The 17633-nt window shown below is 42.1% G+C and overlaps 1 protein-coding gene and 1 long non-coding RNA gene across 2 annotated transcripts; one reads left to right on the forward strand and one right to left on the reverse strand.

Moving 5' to 3' along the window:
* Window positions 1-78: 78 nt before the first annotated feature.
* utp6 (UTP6 small subunit processome component) lies at window positions 79-12340 on the forward strand. The gene is made up of 19 exons (XM_014130829.3): window positions 79-661; window positions 753-837; window positions 935-976; window positions 1942-2034; window positions 2158-2205; window positions 2302-2365; window positions 3188-3306; window positions 3488-3565; window positions 3644-3725; window positions 3865-3946; window positions 4037-4212; window positions 8751-8830; window positions 8993-9070; window positions 9208-9387; window positions 10387-10467; window positions 10824-10933; window positions 11138-11204; window positions 11476-11548; window positions 11869-12340. Exons 1-19 carry the CDS (start codon window positions 570-572, stop codon window positions 12021-12023), a joined length of 1785 nt encoding a protein of 594 aa, XP_013986304.2. The 5' UTR covers window positions 79-569; the 3' UTR covers window positions 12024-12340.
* LOC106564651 (uncharacterized) lies at window positions 12259-17333 on the reverse strand. The gene is made up of 2 exons (XR_001319518.3): window positions 17158-17333; window positions 12259-16459 (listed from the first exon to the last, which is right to left on the reverse strand). It is a non-coding gene; the product is annotated as an uncharacterized LOC106564651 (long non-coding RNA).
* Between the last annotated feature and the right edge of the window lie 300 nt (window positions 17334-17633).

Raw genomic sequence — 17633 nt, forward strand, 5'->3', positions numbered from 1 at the left:
GACATAACTGTAAGTGACACCATCATGTTCGGTGGAAGAGGCAAATTGCCGCTCGCTTTCTCTTGCTTTTCAACGATTTTGCGGGAAATCTTTCCACCAACCGGGCATGATTCATGAAGCTTGTTTACTTTTCTGCCTAGCCGTTTGCATATTTCTGGTGCCAATTATAAATCAATTCACTTGTTGCAGAAACAGTTGTTGCCAAATATTCTCAGTTCTGAACTTGTGCAAACCAGAAAACTGATGATAGGAAATATACTGTCTATGTTATATATTTTTATGGTGAATGTAAATGCCGACCATTATCAGTTACACATGTTTATAATGCATGGTCGAATAATAAAAACCAATGCTAAGTTTTTCGCGTGTCAAGCGGTAATTTATTGTAAAATCACATGTTTTTGGACGGACTAAGTTGAAGCACGGAACCGGAAGTACAGCAATCACAACTTCCACACGTGTGAAAAATGCTTTTGGGCTAATTTAGTTCACTATTCTTGTTTTTACGGAATACTTTAATAACATTTACAACAGAAGGCAGTCAAAATTAAAGCACCAAGTAAGTGACGATGGCTGAGATAGTCCAACAGCGGATCGAGAATCGAATCCCAGAGTTGGAACAGTTGGAGCGAGTGGGACTGTTCAGCAAAAAAGAAGTCAAGTAAGATTAAAAACACTCTAGCTTAGCTAACTAGCAATGTTGGCAAAAATCTTTGAAATTATATTAAATCCGATTAATCTCCCAATTACAGATCCATGCTAAAAAGGGCGACAGCTTTAGAATACAAACTGCATCGATTGATCATAACCAAAGTTGACTTCATTGCATACATTCAGGTGAGTGCCAAATACCAGTGAATACAGCTAGAAAATGTGAGTATGGGCAATCAAAAACAAGTATGTATTAATCTGTGTTATTTCTTTGTTATTTCAGTATGAAATCAATGTATTAGAGCTGATAAAGAAGAGAAGATCAGTAAGTTTTGAATCTCATATGTAATTATTATATACATGAAGGATTTGTTTCATTGGTTCATTTCATTTTGTAGGCTACACATTCGCAGCTACAAGTTGAATTGTGGTATAGGCCTACAAATAAAAAATAACAATTATATTAACAAAACAATGAAAGTGATGTTGATGAAGCCAGCTTCGGAGAGTTCCGGCGTGTGCCAGCTCATGGCAGAGACTGGTGCTTCTGGCAACCCACCGGTGTGATAGTGATGCATTTAATTTGGCTCGCTGGCCATAATGTTGTCCTCAGCCTATCTGTAGCCTTCCTGTGATGCCAGGTGATGGAGTTGGCTTGGTGGCCCTGATGTCGTCCTCAGCTCAACCTCTCTGTAGCCTGGACTTGTGCACCCACTTGGGTGATGTCTCTGCAGTTACTATGGCACAAAAAGCTCACCACACATCAATCCAGAGCAGTAGTCATCCTCGCTACGAACACTCTGCCATTTCCACAATGCAGTCAGGTCTTATAAGGCAGGGCTTAATATAAGCCTAGTTGTCTGTTTCCGAGGTCGGACAGGCAATGTTCCACTTTTTAATTTAAATAGAATCCAGTGCTGAGTCTGCGTCTTTTAAATGCAAACGTTAGTCGGCAGCTAGCTATCTAGCTAGCCTAAACAAGCAGACTTGCCATCACTCATGGGTAAAAACAACCAGATATATATGCAATCAACAATCAATGACTTATTAAAAAAAAAAAAAACATTAAAATCTCAAATATGTACAAAATATACAGAGCTCTCTGTTTGGCTGCCATACAGCACCATGGCAACGACAGAATCCACTAATAATAATATCCACTTTCAGCATCATGCTAGAGTTTACAACCAATGAATGCCTGCAAATCCATTTGAAGTTCTATGAACTATGGAAATATTTAATATCTGTATCAGGAGTTCATATTTGTTCCTCATCATGTTTCATTTTTAGCGGATCGGCTATCAGTTCAAAAGAGAGGAGATAGAGTTTTCCATCATCTCGAGGATCAACAGCATTTTCAGAAGGGCCACAACTAAATGGAAGGTACTGTACAAGCCCTATGTGACATAGCTATTAGCTACGGGATGTTGAATATATCAAACAGCGCTATGCAGAACGCACCAAAGAAGTCAATGGACAGACAAATAAGATCTCCTCTTTTTGCAGGATGATGTGCAGTTGTGGCTCTCTCACATTGCTTTCTGTAAGAAATGGGTAAGTTTAAGTTATCTTGGGTTCTTTACTGATAAACGTTGAATAAATGTTGTGTTCTGGTGCTGAAACGGTTATTTTTGTTATCTCCTCAAATAGAACACAAAGGTTCAACTCGGCAAGGTGTTCTCCTCCATGCTTGCCATTCATCCTGAGAAACCAGGTAGATTCATTATACTATGGTGACATACCACGTCAATGGCATATGTCCTTGTAATATACACTGAGTATACCAAACATTAGGAACGCATTCAGTTGCACCCCCTTTTGCCCTCACAACAGCCTCAATTCTTCTGGGCATGGACTCTACAAGGTGTCGAAAGCGTTCCACAGAGATGCCGGCCCATGTTGACTCCAATGCTTCCCACAGTTGTATCAAGTTGGTTGGATGTGCTTTGGGTGGTGGACCATTCTTGATACACACAGGAAACTGTTGAGCGTGAAAAACCCAGCAGTGGTGCAGTTGACACACTCAAACTGGTGCGCCTGGCACCTACTACCATACCCTGTTCAAAAGCACTTAAACCTTTTGTCTTGCCCATTCACCCTCTGAATGGCACAAATACACAATCCATGTCTCAATTGTCTCCAGGCTTAAAAATCCTTCTTTAACCTGTCTCCACTTCATCTCCACTGATTTTGAAGTGGATTTAGCAGGTGACATCAATAAGGGATCATAGCTTTCACCTGGCCAGTCTGTCATGGAAAGAGCAGGTATTCCGAATGTTTTGTACACTTAATGTATAATAGTATGCCATTTACCATATGCATTTATCCAAAGCGACTTAGTCATGTGTGCATACATTTTATGTATGGGTACTCGTGGGAATCAAACCCACTGCCCTGGTGTTAAAAGCGCCGTGCTCTACCAACTGAGCTGCAAAGGACCACTATCTACACTACACACGGTCCTATCATTGCTCCAGTTGTTTGAGTGGATGACAGCCTAGTCAGCAGAATCATTGATTGCCTCTCCTTTCTCCAGCCCTCTGGATCATGGCTGCCAAGAGCGAGCTGGAGGACAGAAACTCGTCAGAGAGCGCCAGACACCTGTTCCTGCGGGCCCTGCGCTTCCACCCGGAAAGCAAGAAGGTCTACCAAGAGGTACGGAGTGGCATTTGATTTTCAGTGAATTGAAGAATTACCATATTTGGCTCGAAGCTGAGATGCTATGGAAATCTAAGTGCTGTGGTAGCAAACACTGAATGCACACAAAAGCCTAAATGTAGCAGGACCACTGTTAAAACCCCCAGGATGATTGATACCCGTGTCTCTACCTGAACAGTACTTCCGTATGGAGCTGTTGCACGCTGAGAAACTGAGGAAGCAACAGAAGGAGCTGGCGCAGGCTGAGATAGACATGGTGAGTACACACACACACACACCTTTTTGAGTTTCTTCTTTTTGTTCTGGGTCACTGATTGTCCTCTTCACTCTACAGGGAGAGTACGAGTTCTCCCCTGAGATCATGAGTGGCAAACTGGCCGAGGTGGTGTACAGAGATGCTACTGGGAAAATCCAAGGTGAGCTGTTTTCCATCGCATTGTATTTGTTCTATGCCATTTGTATTGCCTAACAGTCATCCGCATGTCTACTTTGGTTATTAAGAGAGTAGAGACAGTGTTTTGGAGATGTTAGTGGATTTCTCTGTGCTGTCCACAGGAGCTGATTTCATCCTGTCTCTTTTGACCATCGCCGCCATCTTTGACTTCACTAAAGAACTACAGGACACCATTATACAAGAGTAAGGCTCCATTTTTAGGTTGCTGATCTCTGTATTCATTTTTCAACGTGACACAACACACACTGACCATGCTGAATGTCCTGTCCCCAGCCTGCAGAGCAAATACACAGACGACTCGCTGACGTGGGACTTCATGGCCAAGCGGGAACTGGAGGCGACGGTGGGGGAGGAGCTTCAGTCAGCCAAGGGGCGGGCCTCTGACATCGCCAGGAGAGAGGAGCGCTGCTGCCAGGTCTACGAGGAGGGCCTCAACAGCCTCAACACAGGTACGTACACACAACAAACAGAAATGCCCACATCAACACAGGTTAGACAAACACATCACATTACAAACACACAGGTAAGACACAACACGAAACTTAACACAGGTAGACATAACATAATGCAAGTAAAGACCTCAACACAGATAGACACGATACAATGAGTACACAACTCAACACAAGTGACGTGTTGGATGAAGTGTAACAGAGGAGGTTCGAGGACCACGCTCGTGATGGGTAACCTTGCCTGAGACCTGAAAAGTTGCATTTGCTTCCCAAACCTAGGTGGGCTAATGCCGTCCTCTGGGATCCAGGAGACACTGCTTCGAATCATGTTGGTCACAAACAACTAGGGATGGGCATTTGACTTTTTTTTTTACTGTTTGAGGACTCGCGTTTGTTTTTTTTCCCTGGTACTCGAGTATTCAAATAAAAACAATTATTTTTAGAAAACAAGGGCTGCACTGGAAATTTTGTTTTGCATTTGTCTATATGCCAACACTGCGCAGCAATGCCTAATTTATCATACAGATAAATCCTAATTGTTAATTGCCCCATATATATTCAGCCAATAAAAAAACAAGTGTCATTTTAAGATGTTGAAACTGTAATATCAACTGGTTATATTATATTGTGGAACACAATGTTAAAAAAGGCAGTAGCCTCAGCGGTGGCGCTTGCTTGTAGAAGCCCTCAGTTAGGTTTTTGATTCCTATCTTTACGTAGTCCAAAGTAAATAAATATGAACTGAAATTGCCCCATATCTATTCAGTCAATAAAAAAACAAGCCATTTGAGAATCATTCATTGAAACAGTAATGAGCTGTGTTAACTGCTCTGCTCTGGAAGGATCTCAGCGGCGCTTTTCAGTGACAGTAGATCTGGTGCGAGATTGCTGCTGCTTTTCCCCCTCCGAGAATGTTTCTTTGCGCTTGATAAGCATATGATTTCTCATGGTGATAGTTGTGCTATGATAGGAGAGCTTGATATTTGCATTGCAAACTACTCAATATACTTCCAACCCTTACTGCGTTTGGCTGCCATGCTGATACTGCCCATTTAACACTGTGTGCCTGAACCTCTCCCAGCCAATCAGAAACATTTGCCATCAAATATTTGCCATTTATATTTTTAAATCTTAAATAAAAAGTTGTAATGTGATAGTTAACCCCGCTCTCTCAATATAACACATTTTAATATTGAAAAGTTCTGAAGTAAATTAGACAAATATAGTTTTACCGTATTTGAAGAAGGAAAAAAAATCTGGTTGAAGATTGTGTTTTGACGTCTGTGTACTCGATTACTCATGCCCATCTCTACAAACAACCATGATTGTTTTCCCTCTGTAAATGATGAGTAGGGCTGCGGCAGTCATTACATCTTGTCAGACGGTAACTGGCATGCCACCTGATGGTTAATTAACAAACCCGTTTAGCATCTCCAGGCCTCCGCATACCAAGCCGCTGATATGTCCCTATTGGAACAAAATCCAACTAAGAACACTTTCACTCCACGCATCAACCACTGTTTGAGGAGCATCCTCTCGCTGCGTGACGGGTCATATTCCGCTCAAACCGTATGCCATGATGTCTCCAAACCTGTTGTTTCCTGCTGCTACCCAGTGCTTAAAAAAAGTGAAATCTGTTCAGGAACATCAATAATCACGTTTTCACAACAGAACATATTTAATTCAACTGCTGACAGCTCCTCTCTCTGCTCGCTGGAGAAAGGAATGAAGGAGAGAGGAGGAAAAAAATGCCATTATTAGGTTATTCAAAATCCTAATAATATCAAATACAGATTCACTATAATTGTAGGCTAACTATTGTAGGCTAACTCTGTAAGCCGCCCTGCACAATCAACGAACCAACACATGGCCTGGGCCAGTGTTACCCAACTCTGGTCCTCCAGTACTCCAACAGTATACATTTGTATTGTAACTCTGGACAAGCACACCTGAGTCAACTAGTCAGCTAACCATCGAGCCCTCAATGGGTTGAATATGGTGTTTGTCCATGTGTATTATTGGGGTTACACAAGGACCAGGCTTGGAGAAACACTGGTCTAGGCCTATACGTTCCCTCCCAGACTGATGGGGAGAGAGTTTTGGAGCGTAGCATAAGGTAACCAGTCCATCCAGTAAGCATAATACTGCAGTCCACACTCAAAGGGGATTACTAGAGTTTGTAGCCTACACCAATTATGTACCAAGTACATCTTAAAATCTTTTTCTTTTTTTTAATATAATTTGTTTTTCTGCTGTGCTTAATATGCAGTAGGCTATGTACTGTATCACTTTTTTTCAGGCTTTTCTTTCAGGCTTGGGCTCATATATACAGTGCCTTGCGAAAGTATTCAGCCCCCTTGAACTTTGACCTTTTGCCACATTTCAGGCTTTAAAGATATAAAACTGTATTTTTTTGTGAAGAATCAACAACAAGTGGGACACAATCATGAAGTTGAACGAAATTTATTGGATATTTCAAACTTTTTTAACAAATAAAAAACTGAAAAATTGGGCGTGCAAAATTATTCAGCCCCTTTACTTTCAGTGCAGCAAACTCTCTCCAGAAGTTCAGTGAGGATCTCTGAATGATCCAATGTTGACCTAAATGACTAATGATGATAAATAGAATCCACCTGTGTGTAATCAAGTCTCCGTATAAATGCACCTGCTCTGTGATAGTCTCAGAGGTCCGTTTAAAGCGCAGAGAGCATCATGAAGAACAAGGAACACACCAGGCAGGTCCGAGATACTGTTGTGGAGAAGTTTAAAGCCGGATTTGGATACACAAAGATTTCCCAAGCTTTAAACATCCCAAGGAGCACTGTGCAAGCGATAATATTGAAATGGAAGGAGTATCAGACCACTCCAAATCTACGAAGACCCGGCCGTCCCTCTAAACTTTCAGCTCATACAAGGAGAAGACTGATCAGAGATGCAGCCAAGAGGCCCATGATCACTCTGGATGAACTGCAGAGATCTACAGCTGAGGTGGGAGACTCTGTCCATAGGACAACAATCAGTCATATACTGCACAAATCTGGCCTTTATGGAAGAGTGGCAAGAAGAAAGCCATTTCTTAAAGATATCCATAAAAAGTGTCGTTTTAAAGTTTGCCACTAGCCACCTGGGAGACACACCAAACATGTGGAAGAAGGTGCTCTGGTCAGATGAAACCAAAATCGAACTTTTTGGCAACAATGCAAAATGTTATGTTTGGCGTAAAAGCAACCCAGCTCATCACCCTGAACACACCATCCCCACTGTCAAACATGGTGGTGGCAGCATCATTGTTTGGGCCTGCTTTTCAGCAGGGGCAGGGAAGATGGTTAAAATTGATGGGAAGATGGATGGAGCCAAATACAGGACCATTCTGGAAGAAAACCTGATGGAGTCTGCAAAAGACCTGAGACTGGGACGGAGATTTGTCTTCCAACAAGACAATGATCCAAAACATAAAGCAAAATCTACAATGGAATGGTTCACAAATAAACATATCCAGGTGTTAGAATGACCAAGTCAAAGTCCAGACCTGAATCCAATCGAGAATCTGTGGAAAGAACTGAAAACTGCTGTTCACAAACGCTCTCCATCCAACCTCACTGAGCTCGAGCTGTTTTGCAAGGAGGAATGGGCAAAAATTTCAGTCTCTCGATGTGCAAAACTGATAGAGACATACCCCAAGCGACTTACAGCTGTAATCGCAGCAAAAGGTGGCGCTACAAAGTATTAACTTAAGGGGGCTGAATAATTTTGCACGGCCAATTTTTCAGTTTTTTATTTGTTAAAAAAGTTTGAAATATCCAATAAATTTTGTTCCACTTCATGATTGTGTCCCACTTGTTGTTGATTCTTCACAAAAAAATAGTTTTATATCTTTATGTTTGAAGCCTGAAATGTGGCAAAAGGTCGAAAAGTTCAAGGGGGCTGAATACTTTCGCAAGGCACTGTAGGTCTATGCGTATGGGTGTTCTACATGCGACGTCTTAAATGCTTTGAATGAATCATCACCTTAGAAAGCGCAGTCCCTTTTCGTTGTTTGGCTTTGAAACAAGATCCACAACGACCATGTTTTCCATTCAGTTTCAACCTGTTGTTGAACTTCAAATTGATCGATCATAGTGAGGTCAAACAATGTCGCCTACATTTGCATTCATGTCAGAGTGATTAGAGGGACAATAAAGCGCTGATTAGCTGGCCATTAGCTTTCTGACATCGTTAGCGAGTTGGGTACTACCAACGCATCAGTTGGTAGAGCATGGTGTTTGCAACACCAGCATGGTGTGTGCAACGCCAGGGTTGTGGGTTCGATTCCCACGGGGGGCCAGTACAAAAAATAACAAAAAAAATGCATGAAATGTATGCATTCACTACTGTAAGTCGCTCTGGATAAGAGCGTCTGCTAAATGACTAAAATGTTAAAATAAAATAGGAGAATACCGTGACTCAACTTTCATGTGGAATTTGTCCGTGGTCATGACTCATGACTGCCAGTCACGGCAACAACCCTAGTGATGAGTGGTCTCTCTGCTGTGTTCCAGAGGCCATGTGGGCGTGCTACGTGTCCTTCTGCCTGGAGAGGTTCAAGAGGAAAACCAACGTCCAGCAGCTGAAGGAGAAGGTTACATTTCAAATCATCACTATAATTGCCGATGAGCACTTTTTATTGAATAATATTGATAGATTGATGATCTAGTGTTAATGACGAGTATATTAGTGAAATTAGTGTCGGGTTTTTCTAAGACTGAAATCTGGCCTGTGTGTGTGTGTTGGCATCCCTCAGAGGCAGGAGAGGCTGCTGGCAGTGCTTCAGCGTGCCCACGACTCCTCACTGCTGAAGGAGGACTTCTACAAGAACTGGGTAAAAAGATTTCTTATGGCAAGAGTAAATCTAGGACAGCAAGTGTATAAACATACAGCATAGCAACCAATGGGATACATGAGGTTCACAACATGTAACGGTTTCCTGTGCGTGTGTCCCTCCATCGGTCTGTTCAGCTGCAGGTCTTACTCTCATCAGGAGACTCGGAGCAGACCGCTGCGGTTGCCATGGCAGCCACCCAGCGCTACAGACAATCTGTGGACGTGTGGTGCCTGGCCCTGCAGACGATGGTGCATCTGGGGAGTGGCGCCACAGGCAAGCTATTCCAGGACGCCCTGACACACGTGAATCCCAAGGTACGTACACACACACACGGTCACTAAGGGCTGCTGTGAAAGTGGGGCAGCTCCAACTCTGTCCCAGATAATTTCCTACAGCATATTAACTTCCTCAAATGACTGCTACTCCCTTCTAGAAACCAGTTCCAATATGACTGGAAGGGCACAATTCAATCAAACCCACAGTGCAGTATTTGCGTGGTAGTTCCTTTTCCCATGGTCAAATGACATGACAATCTGACAGAATGGCTTCAGGTACTGTTAAACCCAATTACTAATACCAGGTAGGCTTTCCTTACAGGTAAATTCTTCAGGTACTGTAAAAACCTAGAACTAATACCAGGTACCAGGACTTTGTTGATTTCACGTTCTTAGACGTTGAACTGACATCTGTGCCCAGTGGGTAGTATGTAGTAGAGCTAGGATGATAAACCGATCACTTATCGCAGGCATTTTGCTGATATCGTCATGATAAGTAGCCTACACTAGAGAAATGAAATAAGTTTGCTAATATGGGTGGTTGTTTATGGGGCAATTGATGGCTACAATCAAACTAGTAGAAGTAGTTTAAAACAACTGGTGCACATTGTTATTAACGTATCCTTTTATTGTTATTGCATCAATTCAGGCAATCTATTGCAATATGGATCTTGTAGCTAGTCTTTCATTGTTATGACGGGTGTTGTGCAATATAAGGGGCGGCTAACGAGAAGGGTCTGACTGTGTGAGGGGGCGTATGGTCACCCTCCAGTTCGTTATTTAATTATGTAGTCACAAAGACATTGCTGATCCGGGGTGCGAGTTGCGACATAATATAGGCCAAATGGGATTGTCTCTGGAATGTAAAAAAAACATTTTGACAAAGATTTTTGGGAAAAGGAGTATCTTACAAAAATGTTTGGAGCATCAGAGTACTTACCGGTAACAATTTTCCAGCCCTGCAACCCATGAAAATATTCTAAATGTAAAAGAAGCATCTTACTTGATGTTAACCACCCTGGTCTTGTCTGTTGACAGTTGAGCTTGCCCCTGTGGCAGCTGCAGGTGGAGTGGAGCATGACATCACAGAGCCCAGAGGAAACTGAGGCCCTGTTTCAGGTACAGAACCAAGCCCAACCTCTGAAATTGCATTAGTTTATTTTAATACAATACCAGTTTACACTTGTGATAATTCAAAGCTCTGTCCAGACAGTGCTTTGACCAAGCTTTTTCTGGTTCTATGTCATTCTTAGCCTCCATTGTGTCATAGTGCAAAAGCAGTAGTGCCTCATAGGCTGCGTTTACATGGGCAGCCCAATTCTGATCTTTTGACCAATCACATCAGATCTTTTTCAGAGCTGATCTGATTGGTCAAAAGACCAATTTGTGTAAACGCAGCCATATTTCCCTACATACAAAGTTGTCTGGTTGGATGAGAATTAGTTGTAATGGTTCATTTTTTCCTCTGCTCTCAGAGAGGTCTGCTGTCTGTGGTGCCTGCTGTTTCCATGGAGATAAAGGAGAAGTACCTTGACTGGTCCTACAGGGCCGGAGGCTACAAGAAAGCCAGGAAGACCTTCACAAGGTACTGAATACTAATAGTACTATTAGAATATTCATTTCTCACCAGTTCTGCATTGTGAAGGCAATCATTACAATGATGATTCTAATCCACAGTAGTTATTTTGTACAACAAGGTATCCTTGTTTAGATGACGACTTATTAATACGCATTTAAGTTCAGCATTTTGTAGAAGAAAAACTAAGTTGGACCTTTTCTTATTTTCCAGTTTGCATGAGAGCCGGCCCTTCTCCAAGGCCTTCTTCACCAGAATGATCCAGATGGAGAAAGATCAAGTGAGTGAGTCACAATGTATGGGGGAAACAAGAACACATGTCCATGCTCAAACAAATGTATGTCGCAACCAACTAAAGCATCGTCTCAAACTAGCCTGTTGTTCCAATATCGCCACATATTGTTGTGGCTTTATGTACAAAATGTTGTATCGAGGGATTACCTATTCACTGTTAGGATTTTGTTCCCAGATCTGTTTGTCCTGTATAGCCGACTCCTATGGTCGTTGTCAAGGCTGGTGTACTGACTGGAATGATGTGACTGTTCTTTTAGGTGACTCCCAAGATGAGCAACCTGAGGGACTTCTATGAGAGAGCCCTGAGGGAATTCGGCTCCACAGATGATGGTGAGATTCTGAAAAACGCATTCAAAGCAGCCCATTTCAAATAAGTCCAGGGATTATTGCATGTCAGTTGCTACACTAACAACTAAAAGACTTCCAATAGGCCAGTAGAAGAACGAACAAGACATACATGGTTGGAACTACAGGGTTTGCAGGCTTTTATTCCAGCCCAACATTAACACACCTGATTCAACAGCAACTTTGATTAGCTGATTGAGGTGTTTTAGTATGGCATGAATATAAACCTTTACTTCCGTGTAGTTTTCTGGGATAAAGTAAGTTGAGATGGTCACTCAGGACTGTATATGGCTTTTTCCCTCCAGATCTGTGGCTGGAGTACATCAGAGAGGAGCTTGGGCCCAGCGGCCATCCAGAAAACTGTGGGAAGATCCACTGGAGAGCCATGAAGCTGCTGGAGGGGGAGAGTGTGGAGAGATTCACTGCCCAGTACACCCTGCTGCAGACTGGACACATCTAGAACACACCTGACCCCCCCACATCATCCTAATGGTTAAGGTTAGGGTAGATCTGTGGTTAAGGGCAGCTACCTAGAGACAGGGATAACAAGCTGTTCTGTTTATATGACGAGTTAAATTTGTACTTTACATTTCCTTGCAGTTTGTATACGACGTGGTGTTCCCATGCTAGTTTACAACTTGAATCATTTCTTTGTGAAGATAGTTATGTTCATGTACACATCAGTAAGAATAACGTTTGAATTTACAAAGCATTTATTATGTATTTACAAAACATTAACTTTGTCGCTGTTAAGTTGAAATAAAGCCATGAACAGTCTCCTTTGTCAGGGTATTTCTACAGTGTTCCGTCTGTAGGTCAATATCACACATCGTAGCACATGGGATTATCGTTATTCTGTTTTAAAAACCAGTGCGTCACATGACTACTTATATACATGTGAGTTATGACCCTGTCCCTGAACGACCCCTGACTTGCTTACTCAGATTGGAGCCTAGGGATGGCAGTATGTCCACTGACCAACCAGTGCTTTGTGAAACCTTTTATTGATTACAGAGTCAACAGATCTAGCTCTACACAAGACATTTATCTGCAGTCAGAACATTGCACTCTCCTGACCCTTAGTACCATTACAGTGCCTTTGGAAAGTATTCAGACCCCTTGACTTTTTCCACATTTTGTTAGGTTACAGCCTTATCCTAAAATGTAAATAGTTTTACCCCCTCAATCTACACATTACCCCATAATGACAAATCAAAAAACAGGTTTTCAGAAATTGCTATTTTATGCAAAATAAAAGTGAAATATCACATTTACGTAAGTATTCAAACCCTTTACTCAGTACTTTGAACGATTGGCAGCGATTACCGCCTCGAGTCTTCTTGGGTATGACGGTACAAGCTTGGCACACCTGTATTTGGGAAGTTTCACCCATTCTTCTTTGCAGATCCTCTCAAGCTCGGTCAGGTTGGATGGGGAGCATTGCTGCACAGCTATTTTCAGGTCTCCAGAGATGTTTGATTGGGTTCAAGGCCGGGTTCTGGCTGGGCCACTCAAGGACATTGAGACTTGTCCTGAAGCCTGTGTTGTCCCGAAGCCTGCGTTGTCTTGGCTGTGTGCTTAGGGTCTTCGTCCTGTTGGAAGGTGAACCACCCCAGTCTGAGGTCCTGAGCAGGTTTTTAATCAAGGATCTCTCTGTACTTTGCTCTGTTCATCTTTGCCTTGATCCTGACTAGTCTCCCAGTCCCTGCCACTGAAAAACATCCCCACAGCATGATGCTGCCACCAACATGCTTCACCGTAGGAATGGTTCCAGGTTTCCTCCAGACGTGACACTTAGCATTCAGACTGGAGAATTTTGTTTCTCATGGTCTGAGAGATTTTGGGTGCCATTTGGCAAACTCCAAGTGGGCTGTCCTGTGCCTTTTTTTACTGAGTGGCTTCCGTCTGGCCACTCTACCATAAAGGCCTGATTAGTGGTGCTGTTCCTCCACAGAGGAACTATGAAGCTCTGTCAGAGTGACCATCGGGTTCTTGATCACCTCCCTGACCAAGGCCCTTCTCCCCCAATTGTTCAGTTTTGCCAGACGGTCAGCTCTAGGAAGAGTCATGGTGGTTCCAAACTTCTTCCATTTAAGAATGGAGGCAACTGTGTTACCGAGAACTTCTATGCTGCGGAAATGTTTTGGTACCCTTCCCCAGATCTGTGCCTCGATACAATCCTGTCTCGGAGCTCTACGGGCAATTCCCTTGAGCTCTTTGGCTTGGTTTTTGCTCTGACATTCACAGTCAGCTGTGGGATGTTATATAGACAGGTGTGTGCCTTTCCAAATCATGTCCAATCAATTGAATTTACCACAGGTGGACTCCCAAGTTGTAGAAACATCAAGGATGATCAATGGAAACAGGATGCACCTGAGCTCAATTTTGAACCTCATAGCAAAGGGTCTGAATAGTCATGAAAAACAGAAACCATATTTGCATATATTTTTTTATTAGCAAAAAACTTGTTTTTGCTTTGTCATTATGGGGTATTGTGAGTAGATTGCTGAGGAAATGTTTTTATTTAATCCATTTTAGAATAAGGCTGTAACTTAACAAAATGTGGAAAAAGCCAAGGGGACTGAATACTTTCTGAAGGCACTGTACATTCACACAAAGATCCAGGAGGTGATTAAATGTTTTGTTGCCATGGAGGCCGTTTGTCACCTGTAAGTCACACTTGATTTACCTGAAACATTCCATTGAGGCCCATTTGGCCAATCTGAACAAGATGATGATAGGGCAAACATTGTGTATTCATCATAATGTAGCAAGTGAAAAATTTAAATTAAATATACAACATAACATTGCACTTAAACTGCCATAAATATATTAAGTCCTACAATGTGTTTAATACCCTTTTAAATGTTAAGAGCGAGCATTACTGAAACATTTATAAACAATATACCAAAACATTCAGGTTGATTCACATTTTACAGGTAAGGATGCTTCTAAATACTCTTTCCAGTGACGTAACCTTCACAGCTGTAGCCATGTTCAACTAACGCCACGAAATGCCACTACAAAGTCTTGCATTACAAGACTATCTACAATTATTTATTTTAGTAATCAAATAAACATGCTTTAAAGAAGTTTTGTCAAAGAACATGTACTGTACTAAATGGCATTCATGGCGACCAGTGTATTGACCTTTGAATGCTTCACAGAAACTCCTTCTCCTACAGAGGAATTCATAGGAGAACCTTGAGGCCAGTTTTCTACAACAAATAAGGCCTCTTGAGAATACATTCAGTCTGTCCCATGATATTCCACTCTCCCTCACTGGGTGATATAGTTAACCTCTAAGTGAACGCTTTCATCTTCATGACCAAGACTTCCAATTATAGACCTGTATAGTCTGTTGGGCTGGCACCTAGTACAATCATGGTTTTGAAGAGGGAATCCCCAGTTTACAGTTTTCCCATGCATCATACAGGTGGGATAAGCAATTAGAGTCAACATGAAAACCTAACTAACTAATAATGTAATTCCACCTGGGGAGTGAAACCACTTGAGGCATATTAAGGCAGGCAAACCATTGATGTGCAATCTAATGATAGTTAGCATCCCTTTAGTGTGTTATTAGATTACAGTCTGCAGTCCAGAGATGGGCAGTATTCCTGTCACATGTTTTTGAAATTCATATTTCAATTACTTTTGAGTATTTTGTCATTTGTATTTCACCGGCCTGAACTACAATCCAATGTAGTTTTTTACATACTTGAGACCTGTAATTTATATTTTCAAAATACAAAATCATTTTCTATATCCTTTTGTATTTAATAGCGGTTCAACATTTGGTGGCCCCCTTTCACCCTGCATTGGTATCATTGGTATCAGAAGTCACGGCACTATGGTGTGATATGAGTGTCTGCTGAATGAACAACATGTAAATGTAAAAATGGACACCTGCAAAGCAAACCATTAGGTTGATGAGCTCCTCCCACAAAATAAGGCCAATAATTATACCCAGTGTGCTTTGCAATTGTTCATTTTTACATTTAGGTCATTTAGCAGACATTTATCCACAGCGACTTAGTCAGTGCATTCAACCAAGGTAGATAAACAAAAACATAGTACAGTCATAGCAAGTTAAATGGTTTTTTTGTTTCTGTTACTAAGAATATTGTAGTAGTGAATGCGTGTACTTGCAAATGTATTTTGTATTAAAAAATAAATAATTCTAAATACAATACTTCGCAAAAGTATTTTGTATTTTAGTTTGATACATTGGTCATTAGAGTAACTTGTATTTGTAAAAAGATACATTTTTATGCATCTTTGGCCCATCTCTGCCCATGTCTTCATCTTCCATGGGTGCAAAGTGAGTGAAACCATTGACTCCCTGAGACACAGTGTCCAGCAACACCTCCGCAGCAGAATGGTACAATTGGCAGTCGAGATAAAGGCCAAATAGCCAAAAACTTTGCTAGTAACCAAAATCCCTTATTAATCAAGTCCTGCTCCATCTAATCCATGTAGGCCTCTCCAGGGCTCTGGATGACTTTCCAGACCCAGAATCTCAATGCTTCTGATCACTATGGTAATTCTGTGTTGTCCTCAAAACTTGCCTCCTGGGCCCTGCGTGGCTTCTCCTTCCTCACTCCCCCTCAGTGCTTCCTCAGCAGTATGTAGGTGAAGAGCACCACCACTCCAGCGGTCAGCGCTGCGATGACACACTGGTGAATGGTGATGACGGTCTCCAGGGTGTGGATGCGCTCCTCCATGGCGCTGGTGTGGATGTAGTCATAGACGGAGGCACCGATGCTCCACACCGCCCACACAGCGTCCACCAGAGCCTTCATAGTGGGGGAGACCATTGGGGGGCTGCAGGGCGCCGCTGGATCTGGACCCCAGCCTCATCCACCGCTCATGGGCCCCACTACACGACCCTCACTGGGGGGGAATGAGAGATAGGTACACACAGGGCACACTATGGTGACCTCTGACCCCTTAAATGGAGGTCATATGGGTAGTTGGAAAGAGGAAACTATGAAGTAGCTCTACATACCGGCTCTTTGAGCCAGTTTCCTGACAGGTGATATATCTGTGATTGTTCAGGCAATTTATCAATAGGATATTCATTCATTATACACAACATGTTATGGTTGCTGTTTTTCTGGAATAGGTATCATTCTCATCTTTGTCCAGCTGTTACGTAGCCTTCGAGACTAACACCAGCTGACTGTCTGATATCAGCGCACAGAGATAGCCTGTTGGTCCCTCCTGACAATCTTCATCTTAGTAAATAAGGAACTTTGCGATGGAATAAAACGATGCATGTAAATTAGTGATGAGTTCCCCACGAGAAAACAACTCGAAACTGGGACCAATTTGAATAGCCTATGTGCGCAAATATCGAGGCGCCATATTCCTAAACTTCTATGGCCTTGTAACCAATGGAATTGAGCAACTATTTAACAGCACATGACACAGGAAGGAGATAAAATAATATTGATTGCGATAATTTACTTGGCCAAAACAAGAGCTTTTTTTAAAATCGCATCATCAACATCATCCTTTGGTCGAAACTCGAGTCAAAGTTCGCCAGCGCGACATCATGCGACTATTACACACACACGAATAATACTCACCAAGGGATTGGAGATGTTATGCAAATCGTTGTTGGAATAAGGATGAACATCCGTATCTATGGTTTATGAAAATTATTATTCAGTTTAGAATACATCGGTGGCGCTGTCTCGGTGTTGCGACTGTGACATTGCTCCTGCGCAAGTGCGTCATTGCGCACAGAGAGTAGGGCGTGCTTTTAAGGCCTATTCGTTCTTGTTACTACAATAATCCTCAATTTGTTGCCACGTGGAGTCGCACCACACCACCAAAAGAAGTCGGAGCGCAAGAGAAATTACGGGCCAATATAATAATCATATAAAATCGTAATATTGGCTAGTGCCATGCTTACATAAAATCTAAAATGTTTCTTAATAACGGTCACTATGCCTATTAGGCTATAATATGCGAATTTTATGACATTATTATGTGGGCCAAATAAATGTATAATTCGTATAAGAAAGAAACCACAGGAATGTGTCAAATTTTCTTTCCTTGT

This window comes from Salmo salar, chromosome 12 (assembly GCF_965601325.2).
Source record: "Salmo salar chromosome 12, fSalSal1, whole genome shotgun sequence".
Lineage (NCBI taxonomy): Eukaryota > Metazoa > Chordata > Actinopteri > Salmoniformes > Salmonidae > Salmo > Salmo salar.